Below are 24,611 nucleotides of genomic sequence, written 5' to 3' on the forward strand. Positions count from 1 at the left end.
GGGGGGGGGGGCGGCTCTTACCCAAGAGAGGCCCTATTATCAGATCAAGCAGATCGCCCAGAGCCGTTCGAGAGTTGGCGCCCACCCACGTTTCCTTGGGTCACTTTACAATGGGCGCCAACAGAACCAATCAGAACCACAGATTAACAGAACGGCCTTTGACTCGACAGCTCAATTGCTCCTCCAAGTCAGATTATGGCTCCTCGTAGTAGTATTTTTCCCAGGGTCGCATCTGGTTCAATGCCATCTAACCTAGGGACCGGATCAAACCTTCTTAGCGCCGTGATTCAACATTGCTCCTGTATGGGCAGCACCCGATTAAGTTGAGCCAATCTGTTACCCAGGTCAGCAAGCGGATTTGTGAGCTAAGTAACAGATGTCCCAATTCGTTACATTCGGGCCAGCTTCAGCGGAGACCGAGGCGGGGAATTTTTGATTTCACTCGTTCAACGTTGAGAGATTGGGGGGGAGTCTGGGAGCATGACCCCTAGAGACATAGGTACTGGTCAGACAGAATGCCATGGAGCTGCAATGGGATCAATGGAGGGAAAAAAATTATGGCACCTAGATAATGCACAGTACACGAAAGTAGGTAAGAAGGTACCTACCTACCTCATGTCATCAGCAATAAACTTGGGTGAGGCGGCGTTGGCTCCAATGCTTAGTGTAAATGGCGCCGCCCAGCGGTGTATTTGGTCCCACGTGAAAATGATCGTGAATGACGAAGGCACATATTTGGCCTGAGGCAACCTCTCTTCCGAGATAGTGGTTCAGGCGTTAGTTTTTTAAGGTCTGGCAATGCACACGAACAGGTCTGACTTCAATTTACACTCTGATCTGTACAGTGAGTCGAGTTTGATTCGAAAAAGCATCCTGTCTCGCCTGTCTGCTGGAATCGCGGGTACCTGGCCGCCCGCTGGCTGGAGCTGATGATCATGGATAAGGCCAAATTGAACGTGGTTGCCGCGTGGGTCCGTCCGATGGGTGGACAGCTAGGAACTAGGCCCGGCCCAGTGCTAATTATTGTCATGCCAGAGATCAGGGGGGGATGGAGAGCTTGAATTAGGTGGTGGGGAGGTCTCCGTCCATCTGATGGAGCTCGACATGCCCTGGGCTGCATATTGTTGAAATTGGCAGCCAATACAGCGTCAATCACTAACAGTTGCCAGCTTCGACGGCGTACCTCTGGCCTCGTCTGTTTCGGCCTTTCCATCCCAAAGCAGGCAAGACGTTGTCTTGGCCTAGGATGGATTTCCATGGGTGACTGGGGAAGCAATTCGGATGCGACCCGCCGACCAGGAGCCAGCCTTTGGGGGTTGATGGGTGCGAAGTCGTCCAAGCAAGCAGTAGGACACAGCAGTGCTAGCAACGAGAAGAGGCATTGTAACTAGGAAAAACACAAGTCGCCATACATGTACATACACACACGGTGCATGCAGATGGAAAGGTCATTATTGTGCGCTTGTTTTGTCCATCCCATAGCAAGCAATTATAGGGGAGTAGCTGTTGGTGAGCCCTGCCTCAATGGACCCTCTCATTCTCTGCGATATTGTTGAGGATAATATAATCAAGGTAATGCCGATAATAATTATGATGATGATTTTCGAAAAGGGCCAAATGTCGAGTAATTAACTGTAATGATGTTCTTGTAATGATTACCAGGGAGGTGGAAGCTGCAGGTGGTGCTGTGATTGCCCGCCCGCTACACAAGCTACAGGGCTTTTACCCACCATCACCCACCCCCCAAAGGAGCGCGGATGGGCAGAACCAGTCTAATGTAGAGAGGCCCTGCGCTTCGGGCACTTTCTTGCACGGCGACCATGGGTCAAATCTCGCTTGCTGACTCCAGTTCTAGTTTGCCCAGGCCAGCCAGACTCCCACTCACTCTCTGTGTCTCTCTCTCTGCATGTCTGTTGAGGAAAGAGTCGCTCGCTCTCTCCTCTCTCTCACCCCCCGTCCGTCTCTTGTGTCCGTGTGTTCAGCCTCTCTTGTACCTACAAGTGGGTATTGTAGGCGCTTGATACCAGGTAGCGCTCCTCTCAATTCATCCGATCCCTTCTCTCTCTTCTTCTCCATTCAGGTCCTCCAGAGTCCTGTCTCTTGCGTCTGTCATTCGTCTGTCGTCCCGTTGTTTGTACGTAGTTACCGACCTTCAACTTCAACCGTTTCCCGTTGCCGTTGCGCGGACGTTGGCAGCACGCCTTTCTTTTTCTTATTCTCTTGGTACTATTTCGCTTCTTTCTTCTACCCATCATAATTCCAATCGCCTTTGCATGGGAATTGCAAGCCCCCCGACTTGGCGCCTAATTTGTTGCACCGTGGAAGTTCGTCTGACTGTCTGTCCGTCTCTGGTCGTCTGACCTGATTCCCTACTCCGACCAAGCAAGCTCCTTTAGACGATTGCACCAAAAGACCCAACTACCACCTAGAGGTACCACTACCACTACCTCGTTCTGCCCATCCAGAATTCCCTTTCCAGGATCTCCACTCCCCTATACCGTGATACCTGTCGATTCTATTACGACGCGACAAACCACGACACTTTTCACGACCGTCATTACAACCCGGGCTTTTGCGCGCTCTTTCCGACATCTTCAGGCCATAAGTTCAGCCGCAGCGCGAATCTTCCAACCGGTATCTCGTGGCAGCAAATTATTGCGAAAGGGGTCAAGGCAGTCATCTGAGGCTGACTGACACGATTTAGGTGAGTGGCCGCTCGGATTTCTTTTCACGCAGTCGCAGCCTCACCTTGCCGTCACTGCTGTACATTCAAGCTGGCTCCAACTTTTGGCGCCCAGTTCCAGCAAGGAAGGCAATATTGTGTGCGTGTGCGCGGAACAGTTGTCGCTTCGCAGTCTACCTCCCATTATTACTGCGAGGATAGAAACGGAACAGACCTCTGTTTTGGGTCTCGTTATTTGAGACCATAAACTGCAATCTGCTGTCTGTCATTTTCGAACTGGGAACTGGAAACTAATCAGCCATCTCTAGTGCAATATTGGGTATTGACATGAGTGATCTAGAGGTGCATCCTCAGCAAAGCAAGGAAACGTTCGCAACAGCAGAAGCCTCGAGCTCCCGCGGGCAAAGACTACTCCGCGTATCCTCGAGATCGTCATCGCAGAAGATTGAGCCATCGCCAACCACGACAGGGCTTAGCGGGGCAACAGCAAGTGGTTCGAGAGATAGCATCGGGGGTATTTCAAAGAGATCGAGAGGCAGCATGTCGGGACGTCGCCGAAATGGGAGCGCGTCTAGTAACCGCTCCGGGGCTGGCACAACGGGCACATCGGGACCGAATTCCCCTGCCGGAGCCGCTCCCAGGCGCAAGAAGGGTGGTCTTCTTTCACTGCTAGGCTGCTGTGGAGTGCCTGACAATGCGAACACTCTGGAGGGTGGAGAGGAGCCAGTGCCTTCGCACAAGCTTGACAAGATACCCCAACGCCAGTTGACTTCGAGCCGAAGGACGATAACTCCGTCCGACCAGACCACGGGCAGCAAGACGCAAGTCTCCGAGAAGGAACCGCAGACGGCTCCGGCAGAATCTACGCAGGATGCTTCGAAAACAACAAAGCGCGTGTCCGGATCCACCGCCCAAGATCAGTCGACTCTGGGCGATCGGGAGTCTGAATCAAAGCAGACTACACTTGGGGGACAGACAGGACCCAGCATCACGGTAAACCCACCGGTTGTCGAAACGCACGAAGCCGGTGAGCCATCAGAGCCAGTCTCTGGAAAGGATGTTGATGGCGATGTGGAAATGGCAGATGCAGGCGCCGGAGATGAAGCAGCGCAAACAAGTACAGCATCGGAGGAACAATATCAGAAACAGGTTCCCCCACCTCCTCCAGGGCCTGTACCGGACGCAAGCCAACCTCTGCCTTCGCAGACAGAGGTCGCAGTGGCGGCTCCAGAGCCGGTTCCCGAGCAGAAATGGCTTCTTCCTCCTATCCAACCACAGCACAAAGGCCGCAAATGCTTGGTCCTTGATCTGGACGAGACACTAGTTCACTCTTCCTTCAAGGTTGGTCTTTGTCTACCTCTTCCGGGGCAACCCCCCTTTCATAGTATGCTAATCAAGTTGTACGTACAGATTCTGCACCAGGCCGATTTCACGATACCGGTAGAGATCGAGGGCAACTATCATAACGTTTATGTTATCAAGAGGCCCGGCGTCGACCAATTTATGAAGAGAGTCGGAGAGCTTTACGAAGTAGTTGTTTTCACAGCATCAGTCTCTAAGGTTAGTATCCTCTCCGTGAGAAGGGGATGACGGGCTTGGCTAATTGAGTATTACAGTATGGCGACCCATTACTCGATCAGCTCGACATACACAAGGTGGTTCACCATCGTCTTTTCCGAGAGAGCTGTTACAACCACCAGGGAAACTACGTCAAGGACCTATCGCAAGTCGGTCGTGATCTGAAGGACACCATCATTATTGATAACTCACCGACCTCGTACATTTTCCATCCTCAACATGCCGTGCCGATCAGCAGTTGGTTCTCCGATGCGCATGACAACGAGCTACTGGACCTCATACCCGTCCTTGAAGATTTGGCAACTTCGGATGTGCGCGACGTTAGCTTAGTCCTCGATGTTACCCTGTAAAGGACTTTCCTGAACAGGACCCTCGACACGAACCAGCATAGACGACACAGCGGGACACATCCTGGTGAACGAACGTTCCGCTGCTATCCGACCTAACATGAAATGATGAGCACGCCGAGAGAGACTCATTGTCACTCCGGTCAATCCTTGGCATCACGATGGACGATGCAGTCGTGGGTTTCGAGACCAAAGCCAATTTTTGCGTTGGCTCAAGACGTCCATGTGGCACCGTGTCGCTTCCCAGTGCTTTCAGAAGCCACATGAGTCATGATGGCTTGGTGAATGTATATGGGAAGCGGAGTTGGGTTCATCGAGGTACGGAGCTCAAGGACTAGATGTGTTTGATCTAAGGTCGGTTACGCGTATATTGTCGACCAAACTTGCCCAGAAAATCTGGCGCATCAACAACAGCACCCATTTTTTTTTTCATTTGTTAGATCTCTTCTCTGCTCGCACAGCGCTTCGCAACTATGCATGCTGGCCAGTCGACCAAGAACTGCGAGCAGTTCTGCCCTACCAAGTCTCTCTGTGACCCGCATTGCAGCAGATTCAGCGTCGGCAATAATTTTATGGACAGTAAGGAACAACGGGGGATGTTTTCTTTTGGACTCCTGTGTCGCCGGTATAATACGGCCTAGGAGGGTTTGAAGTATGGTTTTTTAAAAAAGGATTTGAAAAGGCATATATGTTCCGAGAGATCCGTCCTTTGAGAAACGTCGGACCGGCCTTCTCGAAGAAAAAAACACCCCCCATGTTAAAGCGTTGAATTAGGATACCACCTTTAAATCGAACTGTAATTGGACCCTGATTCGTCTTGATAAATATGTACGTCGTTGTGCTCATACATATGCTTGCTTACTATCCCTTGGAGATCGACGAGACTGTCTGGTTAGGTGGGCATTGCAACCCGCTCATAGTATACGCACATGAAAAGGGTATACGGAATATGACTGCTTTCACAGTAACTTGATCTCATCTTGAGATGAAAATCAGTCAGTCTAATGGGGATCTGTCTTCTCACGAAAGCCCACATCGCAAACATATCGACTCCTGTGCGCATTGAACCTATCTCAAGTCGCTCTTGTCCTAATCAACTTGGTCATGCAAATGTTTTATCTATAAGTACATATAAAATCCCCCCTTCTGGGTCTTTTCGGTACTATATCAGCCATGATGACCATGTAAGCGGCGTCATTCAGTAACACCTGGTCCCGTCTGGGTCTTACATCGAGAGAGAACGCAATCAAATCTAGCCGCCTCGACTACTACAGGTACCCCAGTCCGTTGGCACCAACCAAGCCTTCGAGTGTGGCTCTCACCTCATCGACCCCAGCGAAACCCACGCGGCCGGCAATCTCGGCCCTGCGGCCAGCACCCAGCTCATTCCAGCGGCTTAGCATGGCGCCGTCCACGATACTCCTGCCGACGCCAGCATCTACGGCTGGCGGTTGTCGGCCGACCACGGCACTGGTTACAGGCGCGCGGTAGGCCTTGGGATTTAGGCCTCCGAGGTGCGCTAGGTTGTTCGATAACTGAGAGGCCAGTGACGAGAGACGGCGATACTCCTGTTCAGTAAGTGGTGTCAGAGCCGCCAACATGCCCGTGTGCGAAGCAAGAAGGAGGATCTGAGGCGGCGCAGGTGCGGCAGCAGTTCCGTTGTCGTTCATGTTTGAGCGGTCGTGGATCAACTCGTGGCCTGGTGGGAGAGTACGTGGCAGCAAGAGACTCCGCGATGGCATGTGGGCTCCCACTGAAAAGGTAGTGCGATGCAAGAGCATATGCCCGCCTAGCGACTTGGGATCTATTGGACAGTCTTAGCATATGAATATCAAGCGCGTCTTCTGGTACTTACGATCTGGGTCAAATTGCAGGAGATGGATTCCACCATCAGAATCGCATGCCACGATGGAGAGTTCGTCATCGTCGGGCAAGAAATCCGCTGTAAGGATCTCCAATGTTGTTGAACTCTTGCCGTAAAGAATCATCTTGTAGGGCTCTTCCGTGTATCCAGTGAACCAAACACCCTTGACTGCGTCAGCCATGAGACACAAACCAGTGCCTCTCAGCTCGCGAACAGTCGTCACATAGCAGCTCATATCCATGAAAGCAACAGGAAGCAGACTTCCATCCTCCTTCAAGCCTCTGACCATGCATTTTTGACCCTGTGCAACGAGCATCAAACCCTGAGTTCCAATCTCGGAGAGTGCTGTGACAGCGCCCCGGGGGATGTCTTCCTTTGCTACAACCTTGAGTCGCTTGTTCGTCTCTGGCCGTCCAGGCTCTGGGATGACAGTCACTACATCGTATACAATGAGACGCCCTTTAATGGGTAGATCCTCGCCTTTTGCTATTGCTGTGCCGGCAACGATGAGCTGTTTGCGCTCATGTGTCGACTCCGACACTTCCAAATTGAGAGTCTCAAGGCACAGAATAGTCTCACAAGGCTCCATCTCCACCGTATCGATGACTGTCCAGTTGATTGGGTTCACCAACTGGAGAACGCCTCGCTCTACCATGGGTTTGAAGGCCAGGTCTTTCTCATTCTGCCATTCTTTATGATAGTCATCCTCCTTGGGCAGCTCAAACGGTTCTTTAGAGTCGCAGCCAACGACATAAGTTGTAGAAGGGGCGTGATAGGTGACGGAACTGGCATCAATATGAAGTGGAAGTTTCTTCATAGGCATGCCAATCTCTGCGTAGACTGTATCTCCGACAGGAATCTGGCAGACCCTCGCAACGCCATGAGAGTCTGCGTATATGATGCCTCGCTCGCAGCCTTCAGTGTGAAAGGAGCTGAGTGATCTTATGCCATCTCCTTGCAAGCTGATGACCTTGGGTATCGTCTTTGATGACTTCATAATAAAGCTGGGAGAAGCGCCAGGTAGGAATACGGTCTCATACCCTCCTACATTGGCACACTTCCTCAAGGGCATCATCCTTGGTTGCTGCTCAGCTTCATCATCTGCTACGGCTGCAGGACTCTTCGCCAGGTGGTCATTGGTTATCTTCTTGAAATGAAGTGACTTTGAAAGTTCTTCAGATTCCTCGCCAGAAGACACCCGGAATGGTTGGTAAATGGTCAAGTCGTCGTTTGAGTGTCGTACCTATCAGCTATTAGCAGCAGCGTCTATGAAATCGAAACGGACTAGAGCTTACAATAAGGTACGGTGACGACGATGTCAAATCTCCAAGATTGGCTACGAGAATCTCCGTGATCGTCTCTTTAGCACTGCCACGTCTGGCCGAGTATCCGGCAGACAAGACGGGCGGGACAAATGGCAAGCCCTCTACGACACATATGGGCTTGGAGAGGTCCGGCAAAGCGTATATCTGCAAGGTCAGCTCGCTGTGTACGAATAGGCCATTGGACCGATCTTGACTTACATGCAAAGCACCATGCCCACTAAGAAGGAACATGACTATATTTTCACCCGATTTGGTGCCATGATCTGTCTGAACGTTGGCAAAAATGCCAGTACTATCCTCGTACAAGCATCCCGTGAGCCACTTGGTAGAAATGAGATTTTCGTGCTCTTTCTCGAGTTCTTCAAGCTCCATGTTCTTATCAATCTTTGCGACGAAGACACTCGAGTCATCTCGCACCAGCATCAGAAAGGGGTCGGCTATGCTGGCATTCACGACTCTGGGCTCCGCTCCAGTCTCCTCATCAACCATGGGCAGGATTTGACTCAAATGGAAATCTGCAGCTGCATTAGTACGGTACGTCATGGGGTTTGCCAAGAGTATTCACCTCCATCGTAGCATCGAACCTCGGCCTTTAGCACTTGTATGATCCTCTTGTTCTTTCCCATTGTGCCAGCTTCGATGGTAAACCCAGCAGCTGGTTCAAACTCGGTGCCAGTCAAGTTTTCAAAGCCAGCCCCTGTCACGGCATAGACATCCGATGTCTCATAGCCGTCCAAGTCCACTTTTGACACGATCATGAACCTATCATAGCGTGCTGTTGCATCAAAGTCGGCTCCCATCAGCGCATTACTCTTATCAGCTTGCAACGATTTCGGTACGGGTTTCTGGGCGGCTAGCGTCCAGAATCCCCTAGCTTCGGGAAAGTCAAACTCTCCAATGACCGTTGGTTGTATTGCGCGGTTGATCACGGCGAGAGAGCCGGCATTGCCTCTGCCGACCGCGCATACGAGACTCAAATCGCTCATGGTTGCTGTTGATTTGGTCTCTTGTTCCTCAAACGTCGCTGTGCCGGGTCCTAGACTCACAGCTCTGATGGGCGCTAAACTGACCAGCTTGTCATGGACTTTGAAGAGCAATTCCCCGCTCTTGGAAGTTGAAGATTCCAGTGGAACGGTCGCCTGCTTGGCAGGGGCAGACTCGTCAGCGTAGAGATCGTCGTCATCATCCATGTCTTCGAGGTCTTCATCATCGATATCTGCATCCATCGAGGTATCATGTAAGCGGCCTTTGCGCCGTGAAGTCTGGGCTTGTTTTCGTGACCATCCAATGACAACGGAGTCTCCGTCCTCACTGCCGACGAATAGGCTTGTCTTTCCCAAGTTTGCAAGAGTTGACGCAGGACTTGAGAGCAGGAGGCCGCCTGCTTGCTCCGAAACTGTTTTGACACTGAGCCCAGCTACTGTGCGGCCATCGATTCGAAAGTCAATGACGGCAAGGCGTCCGTCATTCGATACTATGAGCATCTCCCCAACTTCGGGGGCTAGGACCTCGATTTCGCATCCCTCAAGTCTAAGCCCAAGATCAGACTGGTCCACAAGGCCGAAGGAAGTCATTTGTCTTGCAAATGAGTTCACTGCAACGCCATGGGTCTTACCCGACTGGTCGATATGTATGAGTTCGTTGGTGCCAACCAAGAGAGCACCGCCAACCGGAGCAGGTAAGGCTATGACACGGAATAGGTCTTGTGGGAGCCCGTTGACGGACAAAATGGTGGTTGATGCCTTCTGTTTGAGATCGAGGGTGAATACGGTGTACGTGAGGTGATCCTTACGGCCGAGTTGGGCAGATGGAGCCATGGTCGAGGAGAGAATGCCAAACGTAGGCTCCCTATACTCGTGGAGGAAGGCAAGATGCACGGGATGGATCAGACTAGGATCAAGATTGGATAGTCGCAAGACAAATGAGGACGAATATGGTGTATCTTCATTGCTGCTGCTAGTGCCATTTACAATCGTCGTGGACAGCTCCTTGGCTGGTCTGGGTCCGTCCAGCTCTTCATCCCAGTCATCCATGTCAATGTCCTCTTCCTCGGACTGGTTGAACTGCAGGATAGCCAAACTGCGCGCACCGAACTTGAGTGCTGCACACCGGCTACCTGGGTCGGCAGCCAGAAAGTTGACATAGTCGCCCAGCGGCGCCGCCCACGGCACCTTCTGCAGATCATCTTGCTCATAGAAATGGACCGATGTATTATATATCGTGTTCTTCTCCGGATCCCATTCCACTGTGCTTAGCTTGGCGTCCCGAAAAGCCAGCAGGAGGGCTTCACCACCGGACTTTGAGCTCTGTCGACGGATGCGCGCAAGTCCCGTGACGGTGCCCGACAATGGGAATTCTGCTACGAGGACGAGTTTCGTATAGCTGGAGCGGTCGGAACGCACCAGCATGGAGTCTGCGCCGAGGAATGAGGTCTCTAGACCGTCGTCGTCGTTGATTCGGCTATCGTAGTGGCCAGGTGCCTTGGACGATTGCGTATGGGCGGCATTGTTGGCATTGTCGACCTCGGCCGACACTGACTTCGTGGTGAAGACCTGGAGGAGGGAGGCTCTGGCGATGACCAGGTTATGCGCGTGCGCCGAGGTGAATGGCAGCACAATGGAGTGCGTTACCGCTGTGGGAGGCGTCAACTCCGTGTAGCACTGCATCGTGAACCTCGTTGCACCATTTCAGGGCAAGAATGAGGAAGAATTGACGTTGAAAGCTTGTGCCTGAGCTGGACCGGCAACGTCTTTCGCAAAGTGACCTTTGCGATCTGCTAAGATTGATGTTTAGCTATCAGATATGTAGCCTAGCTAAGTATGTACCTATGTGAGCCGCTAGCGTCATCTGTCTGGTAAATAAACGCTTGGTCGGGGTACATTAGGTACTTGGAGCTTCCAAGCTTCCAGGGCTCATACGCGCTGTACGTGACTGCTTTGCAGGTACTGCTTAGCTACAGTACCTATACTACCCACCCAGAAGCCGCCACAGTAGATTTCACAGGTGCTGAATAAATGCCAAAGACCCCACCTAGAACAATCAATTGATGGATATAAAGCTCTCAAATGTCAATGTACAATAATTACATCAATAGACAGCCATAAATTATTCATGAACAATACCTGAATTGAATCTCGAGTTCATTACTTTCCGTGTACGTGTGCTATTTTACTAGATAACGCTCTGGTATTATCACATCAAACTTGTTCATCATTGCCAAATGACCTAAATAGCAAAATGCCCTCTTGTTCATTAATAAAGACACGAGCTTCCGGATTAATGTGGAGCTGCAGGTCGCTGGTTCGTGACCTTCTGATTGGCCAGACTTCATTGACTCGTGGTAACTTCCAGTGTTCAAGCCAAAAGCCATGTTTGCTCTCCTTCTCTATGGGACTAATTCTTTATCTTGCTAATAGCAGTCCATGAGGTGTATATTTCATTGCATACAACAGCTCCAGCATATTTTAGTTTCCTTTCATCAGTCTCATGATAATATAAATTCCACCAATGCTCCCCTGTCCGCTACCCGATGAACGCCTCGTATTGTCCGCATCATTTGAGCTTCATCTAGCATGACGCGTTGAACCACGATTTCACAGTGGCCATCTCTCAACTGTATCTGCTACTCAACACACAATGGGAGGACAATATTTTCGCTTCTTTGATCTGCCTGGCGAGCTTCGCACAGCAATCTTGGAGCATCTCGTCGTCATGGACTCGGACATACCTATATTCGCCATGAGGGAGACATGTGGTACGCATTGGCGATTCTGTTTCCGTTCTTCACTGTTCCCAGGAGAGTGGTGAACATAAGTTGAGATATCTTGCTCTTTCATGATAACCTGCTGCGCTGCTTCAAAAATCCCGTGTAGATCTATGCTGACCTGTACTTTAGTGCAAAGTTCACCGATGCTGCTGACTGACCTTTTGCTGGTGTGTCACCAGATGAACCGAGAGGCGTCCGGCTTGTTCTATACGCAGAACAAGTTTATAGTCAATCTCGGATCTCGCAGAATGTACAGCGAGATTACACAAGACGGGCAGCTCTTCAGCCCCGAGGTCATGGACGCTCGCCGTCGGATCCGATCCCTCAGCCTGCGCATGCGACGCATCAGTGGCGACTTTGAGCGGCTCGTGGTGCCCGCCGTCAAGGACATGATACTCAACGGCAGCCTCAGGGTCCTCGATGTGGGCATCCTGGCGCAGGATACTAGTGCCCAGAAGACGGTAGTATGCGATCTCCGGCCGCACTCGGTCTCGCGAGATTTGGGAGCCGCGAGTGTCGTCAAGACGACGCCATTCCAGGCCCTTTTGCAGTTGCTGGTGGACCCGGACCTAGAGCAAGTCACGCTGTGGGTGTCACTGATCCACTGGTCGCTCTGGTGTCCCTACCATTCAACTATTAAAAAGCACGCCAAACTGGATAGCTACAAAGACGGTGTAAGCATAGACTGGCGGCGGTTGGTGGAGGACTTTTCTGATGGCAGTAGTATCACCAAGGTCCAGCGGCCTAGATTCGCGTGATGCATAGAATTATGACCTCTGATGTGCCTGCCTTTTTTTTTTTTTTTTTCCCCCGGTTGGGCTGAAATGAATATTTTGTGCCATGGACGGTAAAATTCCAATGTGCGTGAAAACTCACATCCAAAGACATATACTGCTTGCAATGCCAAGAAGGTCAAGACCTCACAAGGCACTAGAATAAGCATCCTGCCATGACAGGATGTGCTATAGCAGCCAATTTAGATTGAGGACACACAATTCATGAGTCTTTCCCAGTGCCGGATCGGACAAGGTCACATCTATGATGCATGCTTCGATGAGGATTGCTCGACCATTAATTATGTATCAATCCACTGCAGCCCTGCAAGGATGAAACGTCGTCCAAATGGAATCCTGTCGGTGAGGGATGAATGCAGGGAGTGTTGTCTTGTACTGGTTCTTGCTTGGTACATCAACGAACAATTGCCCTGTTCCCCCTCGGGCGTCCATTACTTTAGCTTCGCCTCCCATGGTAGTGTGTATTGTAGTATCATCTCAAAATAAAACAGATGCCACATGTTGTGGGGGATAAGAGCATGGCAGGGTCGCAACAGATATGGCTCCTGTCAGCGGAAAGGATGTATCTTGCTTGCATGGAGATATGCCAGATGCACCTCTTACTATACTATTTTTAAGAGGACGTAATATGAGGGTCTGTTGGGGGCCATCTCTCAAGTTGGTTGTAATCAAGCCATTGATACAACGCGGCGTGGTGGGCCTGGACATATTCTCATGTTGCACATGGCTTGGTAGGAACAGACTGTGCCTGTGACCACGTGCTCCACGTATCCCTCCGGATCTTGCAAGCTTGATCCTAGATGCGGTGTGATAATGCCGGTCTTCTTTATTTTTGTTCGCGAATACTTCCCCATCTGCCGCCGCCAAGCATGGGTGGGCACTGAGAGTACGTGCAGAGTATTATTGTATCACAATGTAGCAGTCCGCGCGCTTGGCCCCTTGGCTGTCTGAACGCTGACCGTGATACCGCGGCGTCGGCCCCCGCAACTTTTCTAGACCTAGGTATGAATGAGGCCCCTTTTCAAAACATCAGTATGGCAAGAATTAGACTTTTGGTATGTTTGGGGCGGAGTGGGAAACCAAGATGACCAGCTCAGCATCAGAGACGGAGGGGGCGGGGCACGACGCAAGAGGTCCGCAAGCTGCGATGAAGGAGTCCGCGAGAGTATGAGAAGTTTGGGGGTCGCGATTTCACTTGGCAGGAGAACGATATTGGTATCTCTCTCGAGCCTCTTTTCGGTAAATCTTTGACGAAAATTACACACGTCGATCACGTTGAAGTCGAATGCGGTGGTGAGGAGGGGCTGGACTACAAAATTCTACGTCTAGTGTTCAGTGTCGTATAATTCTAGTCCGTGCTGGAAAATTAGAGTGTCATAAGAGCTTGGATAAATCGATAATTTCAGACTTGGCTCTCGTACTCTGTCGATCTAGAAACATGCTTTCTGCCAAGAATATTCAAAAAGATGAAAAGTCTTGGTAGTGTCACCAAGCCATTCGTGAGTTTTCGGTGTGAGAGAGAGAGCGTAAGAAACAAGATAGAGTCTTGGGGGTTTGAAGATTGCAGGCCAGTTTGTGGCACTTTCAAGTTGTGTGTTGCAGTTTCCCGATCAAATCGCCAGGTGTCAAGGGAGGGGGGCCAAGTAAATAGACAGATGCAAGAATGAACGTTTTGTCGCTGTCCGGACCCTTCTGAAACTTGTCGAGTAAGACATTGGGGAAGATCTGATAACTGTAGAAAATAGAATAAAATGTTTTCTAGCGGCCGTTACAGCGAGAATTGCTTTTTTGACTTCCACAAGCCTCTTTGGGGGGTTCAAGGGGTCCGCTTTGGCACTGTGATTTGCTGCAACATTAGTGCTCTCGATTGGCCCATAGGGTACGGAATGCGTCCGTTACAGCAGGCAGCCAGGCCAGGCTGCAGTAGTCCATGATCATCCCGTCTTGGTTATGCTTGGCACATGGCAGATCATCTTCTTGGTATTCGTTGTAGGAAATGCCTAAACACTTTCTCATCAAATAAGGTCTCTTGGGCGAGACAATGGTGTCTCAGAAGGCAGGAAACTGAATTTAGATCTTTGAAAACGGGTTACACAAGATAGGATTTACAGGATGCAACTGGTTTTCTCTTCAGCAGCCTCGGCTCTTTTTTTTTTATCTTATACTTTTTTCTCTTCTCTTATTCTCCCATGTGCACGGTGTCTTTTCACGACCTTATCCTCTTGTCTCAACCAATCACATACGTCACACCTCAAGTTCCGCTCATGCGGCTGATCAGAGGGTCCTAGAGGCACCGTGGGAGACACGATTGCATATACACTGACATTGGGAGAATGCGGTGTGGGATTTCACCCCTCCTCAATCAGGAGAATTCGCCATTCATAGCTCATCTCACTCGCTCGGTTTTACTCATGGAGAGATAACGCCCAGCTGCCAAGAGAGAAACACGTACTTTGTACTTCCCGCTCCATCCGCCAAGAAGGCTCAAGACTCAGATTGTTACTGGATCTGCAGGTCAAGTATGACGAGCTATGTCTTGGTTCCGTTTTTGCCCCTTACGTCCGCCTGAGCCGAGAGATGGACGGATCTTATCATATTGCGATCTAAGCCATTAGCGCGCATTAGCCCCTCACGACATCCATCCAAGATAGGACAATGAATATGGACGTGGGAAAGTAGAGAGGAAGGAGGGGTCATAAGTGAAGCAAGCATTTGGGAGAAAAGTCAGGTCGAGTCAAGGATCACTATCAGGTTCCAAGGTCGCGGAGTGCAGCATATTATAAACCTATTATTCAGATACAAATCCCTGTCATGACAATGGTTGCAGGGAAAAAAGGTTTTATATTCTTCTTGTATTCTTTGGTGCGCGCAACCGCAACTAAGCGAAACCCGTAACTTGTAGGACAACAGGGTTCCCCAGAAGCTACCTCTATCTTCATGATGATAAACCAGTAAAACAAAAAATCAAATCGTGATCATGATCATGATCTCAAGTAACGCTTGCTCCGAAACCCTTTCTAAAGTAGTAATAATAATCTCATAAGCCGAGCAGTCGCAGAGAAAAAGGCTGCAGAATGGCGCCTAGCGCCCCCAAAATATCATTGTGGTCTTTCCCCCAGTCGAAGTCTTTTTTTTTTTTTATCAAGTATCATGGAGGGTTGGATGGGGGGTCGGTATAGAAAATTTCGACCATGTCGTAAAGCAGAGGATCATGCCCTCGGACGTTATTGAATTGTGACTCCTCTGAAAAAAGAATTGCATGAACGTGTATGATTGCCTACTCGATAGCCTGCTCGGCGTCCTCACCGTTCTGGACGGGGGAGAGCTGGAGGAATCGGAATGGAGGTGAGGCAGAAGCCGAAGAGGTACTGCTCAGGCTGGATGTGCGGCGAGCGGCAGGTCGTTCAGCGACGGCAGGCTGGGAGACGCTGGAAGTTCCAGAAGTGGTGGGTGCGAGGGGCAGGAAGACCATGGGGCTTTTTCTGTCCATCTTGCGGATATCCATGGTGTTGAAAGTGACAGCAGACATTGTGTGGTTTGGTAGTTGTGGAGAGTTTTTAGTCGACGATAGTAGAGTCACAAATTGTGTGTGTGTGTGTGTGTGTTGTCGATGTAAAGAAGTCTTTACGCGAGGAATTGGCTGAAGACAGAGAGAGGGTAAAGTAGTTGCGAAAGCTTGGTGGACTTGTGTGTACGAGAAGGCGTGTGTTGGGAAGATGATGAATAGAGACAAAGAAAGAACAACGGAAGGAAGAGAGAAGAGGGTGGCTTTCTTTATACACCTGGATGACCACACACTCTTGCTACCGACTACTTGACTTACCTCCACAACCGACAGACAACTGACAGATAAAAGGCCCGGTGCTTTTGCACTTGCCCTGCTCGGACACGACAGAAAGAAACGCATCCATCCCATCCCGGTCAACCTTGCTGCTCCGCGGTAGCCAGGCGGCAGATACGGGCAAACGGGGAGGTGGTCTGGCATTACCAAGCAGCACAGTCATAGCTGGAGTTTAGGCGATGGAGATTATTGATTTACGTATCCCCCCAAGACCGATGGTTTCAGTACCGTGTGGGCCAAGACGTGCTCGCCTCAAGCCGTGGCCATGGCCGATCCCGCGAGATAAAGTGGGCATTTGTAAGACAAGTCCGTTGCACATTCTTTTGGTCTGTCTCTCTGTAGGCAATGAGTGCGTGAAATGAGAGCTGCGAGGGAGAAAAGAAAAAGCCGCTGGGCAGTGCGAGTGTCGGGGCTCTCTCTCTCCTGCCCAGCGATTCATCGAGGGAAAGTTTCCACACGTGGTCCCGTAATTGGTTGGTAAAGAGCGTTCGCGTCAAACAGCAAAAGAGCGCCGAGCGGGAAAAGGTTGTAAGGTAAGCCCTTAGTAGCCGTCGAGTGGGGGGCTGGTTGTGTGTGTGTCCAGTGTGTGCGTGGTTTTGCCCTCGTGCTTATCGCGCACCTACCCCCCTCCAGGCGTGGGCGGCGCCATCACCAGTCTTCCCGACGTCGAAACAACAACGTAGGAGATGCAAAATCGCCGGCCGGAGCGAAGGAACATGAATATAGAATCAATGGACGTCTATAGAGTGGAGTAACGGCCCCGATCCGGGTGTCCGCGACGAGTCCTGATGCCAGAAGAGAGCCGTACCGTAAGCTTTCCGAGGATTCGGGGCTTTTGGCATCTCTGATTGGCTGGTACGCCCGCCAATGCCTCGCCTAAAGGGATTTCTCGGAACCTGCGAGACCAGCACTTTACCTACCTCAGGCACGCTCAACTCACAGGGCAGCCCTAATCATGGAGCAGCTTTCCTACAACTGCCGGAGATGTAGCCAATAGTCAATCACTCAATTCATGATTTCACCATGTTTCGCATATCCCTCAAAAGTAAGATCTGGTCCGTTCACACACAAGTCCACGTCCTAGATGAGCACTCTATATGGGGCCAAATGAATCGTGGGGACAAGGAAAGATTGTCCGTTCTTTTTCTACTACCTGCATACCATCACGCTTATAGTATGTAGTATGCTGGTGAAAAGAACGAAATTGGAACATTAGCAAATGCCATTCAAGAGTCTTATCATACTAGCTGACTCGAGAGCAGGACCGTTGTTTCAACAAGAGACTGCAGTATTAATCACAGCACAAGCCACATCGCATGCATTGGTTCTTGCAGCATGATGTGATTAACATCATGTTACAGCCCTTGTTGTATTTACCTTGAGGGGTGCGTCGATTTTCTTTCCTCACTCACTGATCAAGCTAGAAATGTCTTTTCATGGTTCTCTTATGCTACAAAGATGGCCGGGCACTCTATTCTGCTTGTCTACACTGCCCACGAGCAGCAATGCGAGACCGGCGATTGTCTTTCCCAGTTTGGACGCCAACAGAGAAAAGTTGATTTCGTGCGGCGGTGTGCTAAGACCAGATCGGGTCAATCGAGCCAACTACAAAGTATTTACAAGTGACTTTAGACATCAGGAATTGCCCCATTGCAGGAGCCATGGACTTTGCAAGCACCTGTAACATGCAAGCCCGAGTGATGCAGGCGTCGCATTGCTCAATGCAACGATACAAGTCTATAATCGAATTTTAAGTTCATGTTGGCAGGCATATGCCCCTTTGACCCCCAGACGCCAAGTTTGTTGTCCTAAGCGACATACATAGTATTGTAAAGTCATGCATACAAGCTCTGCTCTGCATTTCCTTGCCCGTGGTTGTTTTTTTTTTTTTTTTTTTTTTTTTTGGAGATAACTTCTTGCTTCGAGACTTCCAACCAGTGGGGCACCGGGCCGATGGTCAGTCGTTGGGCATTAATTGATATGTTTATCCAGTTCGATTGAGGTAGATTGACATGCGAGACAGATAACAACTACTTATGATAGTCGCCCTCAATTCCATGGCATCAGGACGCCGTCCTCTGAACTGACAGAAGAGGCGGGACTTGCTATGTATAATGGTCCAATGCTTAGGACCAATACTTAGCAAGTATTACTATAATGTTGTTTGGGGTGGCGAACTGAAAACATCTTCATAAGCATCCGCAAGATTCGGTCCGGTCCGGCCAAGGCGGATAAGCCGTCTTGATCGATTGCTGCATTTGGGTCGTTGGTTGCAACTGTTGGTGATCATCTGCGCCTTGGTCAAACAAGCGACCAATATTAAATCGTTGTCTAAGTTTCTCTTTTTTCTTCTTCTTCTTCGTCTTCCGCACTGCCTGGCTTATACCCGTCTAACCAACATCAGCACGGCATGTAAGGTGACCTCGATGTGATGCGTGTGATATATTCAATAGTGTTTGTTGCCTTCGCGTTTGGTTCGTTTACACACAGCAAGCTTCTGAAAGGGGTTCGAGACTCGTGGAGGTTGCATCCCTACTTGCCTATCATAGATATGCATCAGAGTCTGTCGACCTTCTGAACTGGTCCAATTTCCATCCAAGACGGCGGAAGAGGCCATTCTATCCCGCCCGCAAAGACTTGTAAATTTCCATGTACTGCCACGGCCCCCAGTTTGCCAGTCAGCCTTTCAATGAACCCCATCTACGTACATGATGCAGGACTTACCGGCACTACGGTACGGCGTACAGTCAGGGGGGGCCCTGGACACGGCGCTTAAGATGTGATCTGCGACTCTCATTGGTTGTCAATATGAATGCGACGTTGTCTCGTGGAGTTTTTCCAAAGTTCAAAAAGGGGAAAGAGGAGGCAGATGAATCTCATTTCGGCTACTCTGGATTTCCAAGAGCCAACACACGCGCGGCACCTTGTGATCGGACGAGACTTACTGAATTCTTACCACCGTATTATCGCTAAGCGACCAGCCGCCCGCGGCACTGCTGCATGCACGTTGTCATTCAACCTGCTCAGATAGATGTTTTGAGATCATGTCATTGGCCATGGGGCAAACGCAGCCAATATAACTAATCAATGTTTGAAACTTTTGATTTGCAATCACGCAAATTGAGCCTACAGACAGGCTTCATTGTTGGGCGCAAAAATCTCAACAAATCTCAATGGCCATCTGTTGGTACTTCTCGTAAGAAGAATCGTCAAGGGAATCTCGTGGATCGGTATACTGGATAAAGCATAACGTGAAGATACGTCGTGCACCAATGAAAACGGCGCTGTTGCCAAGACGATCCTTTGGCATAGCCTGCATAGCTAAGTTTCTGAACCGATGAAGAATCATCCTAGGTCTTCAAACGGCACATGCGCGAGGATTCTGAGCCTTTACTCTCTGGGGTTCAGTTCCTGCAACTGTTCAAGTCTGCCGTTAAAGAACATAACGCAGTGGTCCCTGCTTTGCAAGGCCGCAGTCAGACGAGGCCATAATCACCCATTTTTTAGGGGCTGTTCCTGATCACTTGAATAGAAACCGGGATTTTATTTGAGATGGCATAGATGCCTCAGCCTTGAGGATGCCAAACCCTTTATGGTGGGTCGCAGAGACTGGATGGCCATCGGGGAAGGGGGGGAAGAGTTGCCATAAATTGATTTGGCCCCGAGAACCAAGTACCCCGAGATCCAGTGAACAAATAGAGAAAATAGACAAGTGACCCAATGAGCCGGCAGAAGTGCAAGTGGATCAAACCATTGTCGATGTATGTCACCCACACCTCCTGTCATCCTATGTTTGGTCAAGCAGGTCGACTGGTGTAAACGTGGTCAGATGATCGGCAAAACCCAGCGACCTGGTACTGGTTCAAGAAGGGCAATCCATAAATATGCCTAAATTCGGATTCAAGGATTGTACATCTGCAAAAGCAGCCCTTTGATGATGCGTATATGGGGGTTTACTATACAAATTTAGCTTGTGATGAGCACATGGGGGAGTTTTCTTTTCTGGCGTATTCCGCCCGCTGCTGTGTCATGCGGCGATCTCGATGTGATGACGAAACCCTGACTTGACTTACAGTATCCAATAATACCACAAGGTTGGTCACTTGTCTGGCAAGTATAGATCGTTCATACCGAAAAAAAAAAAAAAAAATCTCAATGTCGAGTAATCCGGCCCGGCCCATGACATTATGTTGGAGGAGTGCATGTTGGTATGTTAGTGGGTTTGGCAGTGATCCTGGTTGAGCTCCCTGACCGTTGGCCAATTGCGCCTGGTGGTACAAACGCTCTGCATGAGGTAAGAATGCACGATGGACAGCGACAGCTCCGAATGATGGCCCCCTTGAGCCTTGACACGAGGCGTGGTGACAGTTGACCAGGCTGGAACAAAGCATTTCGGGGCTAGTAATACAGATGTGGTACCGGTCTGGACTATTGGCTTCCCACAACAAGTTCTTGGTTGAAGTGCGCATTTTCAGGTACGTCCCGGTAGGGACTCATGCAGGTTGGACAACGGATCGTCACAAGGTTTTCACTGGACCTGCCTATTTTGCTGTCGTTGAGAAACGCCGTAAGCAGGAGCGTATAGCAGATATGTCTAGGTAGGTAGGTAGGGTACCTTACCTGGGTAGTCAGCTGTACCGACGCTTTTCCCCCTGTGGGTTGCCTTTCCATGATAGCAACCCTTAGCGGAGCTTGCTCCCCTTGCTTTGGCTGTTGCTTGCAGGTCGTGACAATGGGTAGAGGCAGCAATAGGTTGCTAAGGACGGCACGTCAGGCGGCCTACCGCCAGTTGAATCGCTATCTCCATCGGGAGAATGTCTGCCATCGCCCGCTCTTGTGCAACGGGGCCATGTGTCAAGAGGGTTTCTTGTCCGACATGACATTGGATGTACTGGTTTGCTGCACGAGCTGTCTACCTCGTCCTCAGCCACGAACGAGAGCATGGTAACAGCCAAAAAAGAAACATGGACCAGGTTGAGGTGAGGGTTCTCCCGCCATGCCCGCATATCCACCACCATGACTGTCTAGGATGATTAGAATGAGCCGCCAAGGGTCCCGCCGCCATTCTGGAGGGGCATTTCTTTATCGGGTTAGAGCGCGCTTCCGGAAGACGTCCGTTTCTGACGATTTCTAGAGTGACAGCGGTCCCCTTAATTATCGATGAGGTAGTAGGCACTTCGCCTGTACACTGGGTAGTGAAGGTAGGTGCCATATTGGGGTGGGCAATGAAATGTGGTTCTTCTTTCATCTCTGTTATTACTTGGGCTCGAGAACGTCTCCTCTCATCCGCCTCTGATCGACCTACGAGGCATGGTCCACTTATTAATTCCATGCAATAAGCGTAGATTCAAAAGCCTGAACCCAGTGCTCGGATCAAACACAATTTGAGAGATACTCATTGTTTTTTTTTTCTGCAGCGCCTGTCCTTTTGTCATCCCTGACCGTCGTTCTTTAAGCTCTCTGCGTGTAGCGGCGCCAGCCCGCGGTGCCGCGTCGTTACTGAGGTGAAGCTTGTGGACGCTTCGTTATGTCCTGACTAGGGTGGGAAGACGGTGGGACTCTCTTCAACTCCTTGGCTGGGGAGTTGCAATATTCACCGGAGCCCGATGCTCCCTTGGAGATTTGTGTGTATGTAAGTATGCTCGGGAAGGGCTCAAGGGGCCCAATCCTTTCTGCCCTCGTAAGGCTACATACAATACTACATGCCTGCATCTACATAACACATGGACGTACCTACAGGTTGGACCAGCCAGCATGTATTTCTCAGTTCAATTATAGTGCCTCCACTTATCGATGTTAGCCAGAATCTCTCGATTTTCTCCACTTGGTCCATCTGCCTGCTTGTGGACGAAAAGCGAGGGAGAAGAAGGGCAAGAGAGATGATCCCAACGGCCATCCATTGCTGCGAGCAAGGATCATGTCCCGGATGACCGCTTTCTCTACTTCTTCACCCATCCTTCCTCCAGTCATTCCGTCACTCCGTCAGTGAGTGAGTTAGTGCAAACATTACTTGCCCACATATGGCCGCGGTACAAAGTTGTATGCGCATTCTCTAGCCACCACTCAGGCTCAAAGACATCCCTGCCTGCCCAAAGTGGGTAGCATTTTGAGTGCGGCTTTGGACATATGAATGACCGTAGTAGCCCTGTTGGTCATTGGGTAATACCACCAATATTGCATCGAGTGTTACAGCGACTCCTTTCAACTTTGGGGCTTCGGATTGGATAGAGCTCCTTTCTACTTACTTCTTCTACTTCTTTTTTATTTTTGCCAACATCTGTTACGTCGAGCCCGCATACGTTCGTGATTGCACAACCTCGTCTGCTCAACCCCAAGCCATCCACCACACCACTAGTCCGACTTGTTTCTGCTACATACAAGTCCTTACGTACCCCAACCGTCCATGTACATCCTGCCGACTGGCTGTTGATAATTCTGTATGGTCTGATCATCCTTCTTGGGATCAAGGTAACCTGCCTGACCGGAAATGATGCCATTACCATCTCTGTCAGCACTTCCAACCTGCATCGCCATCTAAAAAGTTTGCGAAGTGGAGAGCCAACCGCCTCCCGTCATTCGGTGACTTACAGAAGACCGTCTGCCTTGGGACCTGCATGGTGGTCAAACCACATCAAGCACAAGAGTCATATGGCTGTGCCCAGAGAAGAGGAAGATCAATATATAAACACGACTGCTTCCCCGACTAGATCAACATTATCATCATCGAAATCCATCACTTCCATCATCGACAGTAATAACAAGACTCGGGTATTCCTCTCCATCAACAAGTTATTAACTTTGAACCAATACTCGCCACCCGGCAACAATATCTCATATTCCCTAAACTAGCCAACACGTATATATCGACTATAATATCGCCAAAAGGCTTGTGAGACAACTCTGATTGGTCGCCCCTCTCCTGAGATATTCTCTAACACGGAAACCTAGTTTCTACCAAATCTTTCAAGACTTCTATCTCTCTGTTACAGCCTGTAACTGAAAGCTTAGCCAAAATGTGCACACGTATGATCGTTCACCACACTGGTTGCGGACACGACCAGTCTGGAGGGGTGGCAACCTGTGCTACACGTGCTGCCACTGGTAGTTGCTCAGGTACCAACGATGTTGTTGTGAACCAACCTGGCAGTTGTGGGTGTTGTAAGCGAAGCTCGAACAAGAGGTATTGCTTCTTTTTTTTTTGTCCTTTGCTAACATTTTGGTTTTACTGCATAAGCTTAGAATCATTGCAGAAACGGCCGCTTGTAGCGGCGACAGTCTGGAAATTCGCTTCGACTATCTAAAATACTTCCTTTCGATCAGACCTTGAGCGAGCAATCGCGTCATCTTCTTCTCTTGAGTTACGAGGCGTTAAGAACATCGACTCTCTGTCAACCTTCGACCCCCAATGGCGATGGATGCTCTTTTGGTATCGGTTGTGCCATGGATGGCGAAGCTTGGGTCTTTCTTTGCATTTACGGCGGGATGGCATGGAGAGACGGCGGAAGGCGATGAGAGGTCAACGCTGGAGTAGACGACCACATTCTCGGGTTTCCTTTTTCTTGCATTTCTTTTGCAACTTTGGGTGTCTTTTCGATTTCCCGCTTGATATAGTTTAATGCGTATGTTTTTCTCGACTTGGTTGTATTCATGCAGTGGCACTCAACTCGTATTCTATACTATTCTTCCATTCTTCTTCCCACACGAATAGCACACTGGTCATACTCTGACACTGTCACGGCGTTATGTGGCTTGGTGTCATATTGAGTACAGAGGGATCTTTACAGAGCACATCACTCACCAAAACCAATATCGGTAGGGGAAAAAAAAAAAAAAAAGCTTGGACCGTAAGACTTGGCCTTCTTCGCCCGTCTCTGCCATCGGCGTATTATGTTGAACCACATATACTGACCTTTTCACCTATATAAATTTAACTCCCGTTAGGCTGTCCAGGGCACACACATTTTCGTAAGGCACGGGCATCCTTCGCCCACGAGGGATCAAGAAGTAGAGCAGCAATATGTCGCATAGAAAAATAAGGTGGCACAGCGCTATTGAAACGGCCCCGTCCGCTGCACAAAGAGGCATCCTCCCGCCGGCAACGCTACCTTAACTTATGTGGTCCAGTCTCAACTACCCCTTCTGTTTTCTGCATCACCAGTAGTAAGCGATGGGGAATTCTGAACCCCCCTCCCCCTCCTTGTGGCTGACTGACTGGCTGACTGCCATCCACGTACTGCTGCGCCCTATCCGACCCTTTACAAACCAGAGCAGATTCTCGAGGCGACCGAGAAGCGCCGACCTTTCATGGCCCTCAGAAGAAGTTGTGACGAAGTGCCCCTCGCATAAAAAGAATAAATTTTTTTTAATGGCCAGCCCAGCATATCCAACGCGGCAAACAGGGTCAGGCCTGCAT

General features: G+C 50.0%; 4 protein-coding genes across 4 annotated transcripts; 2 read left to right on the forward strand and 2 right to left on the reverse strand.

The window, feature by feature from the left end:
- Nucleotides 1-3,010: 3,010 nt before the first annotated feature.
- PFICI_06954 (uncharacterized protein) lies at nucleotides 3,011-4,611 on the forward strand (the record flags this gene model as incomplete). The annotated part of the gene is made up of 3 exons (XM_007835535.1): nucleotides 3,011-4,024; nucleotides 4,094-4,243; nucleotides 4,300-4,611. The coding sequence occupies 3 exons, from the start codon at nucleotides 3,011-3,013 to the stop codon at nucleotides 4,609-4,611; spliced, it is 1,476 nt and encodes a 491-aa protein (XP_007833726.1).
- Nucleotides 4,612-5,876: 1,265 nt separating this feature from the next.
- On the reverse strand, nucleotides 5,877-10,463 carry PFICI_06955 (Protein cft-1; the record flags this gene model as incomplete). The annotated part of the gene is made up of 5 exons (XM_007835536.1): nucleotides 5,877-6,412; nucleotides 6,464-7,715; nucleotides 7,768-7,941; nucleotides 7,996-8,312; nucleotides 8,363-10,463. 5 exons carry the CDS (start codon nucleotides 10,461-10,463, stop codon nucleotides 5,877-5,879), a joined length of 4,380 nt encoding a protein of 1,459 aa, XP_007833727.1.
- Nucleotides 10,464-11,433: 970 nt separating this feature from the next.
- Nucleotides 11,434-12,321, forward strand: PFICI_06956 (uncharacterized protein; the record flags this gene model as incomplete). Its single annotated transcript, XM_007835537.1, has 2 exons — nucleotides 11,434-11,551; nucleotides 11,693-12,321. The coding sequence occupies 2 exons, from the start codon at nucleotides 11,434-11,436 to the stop codon at nucleotides 12,319-12,321; spliced, it is 747 nt and encodes a 248-aa protein (XP_007833728.1).
- A 3,313-nt stretch (nucleotides 12,322-15,634) lies between these two features.
- Nucleotides 15,635-15,886, reverse strand: PFICI_06957 (uncharacterized protein; the record flags this gene model as incomplete). The annotated part of the gene is made up of 1 exon (XM_007835538.1): nucleotides 15,635-15,886. The coding sequence occupies one exon, from the start codon at nucleotides 15,884-15,886 to the stop codon at nucleotides 15,635-15,637; it is 252 nt and encodes an 83-aa protein (XP_007833729.1).
- Nucleotides 15,887-24,611: the final 8,725 nt, after the last annotated feature.

Source organism: Pestalotiopsis fici (assembly GCF_000516985.1).
Source record: "Pestalotiopsis fici W106-1 unplaced genomic scaffold PFICI_Scf_4, whole genome shotgun sequence".
Lineage (NCBI taxonomy): Eukaryota > Fungi > Ascomycota > Sordariomycetes > Amphisphaeriales > Sporocadaceae > Pestalotiopsis > Pestalotiopsis fici.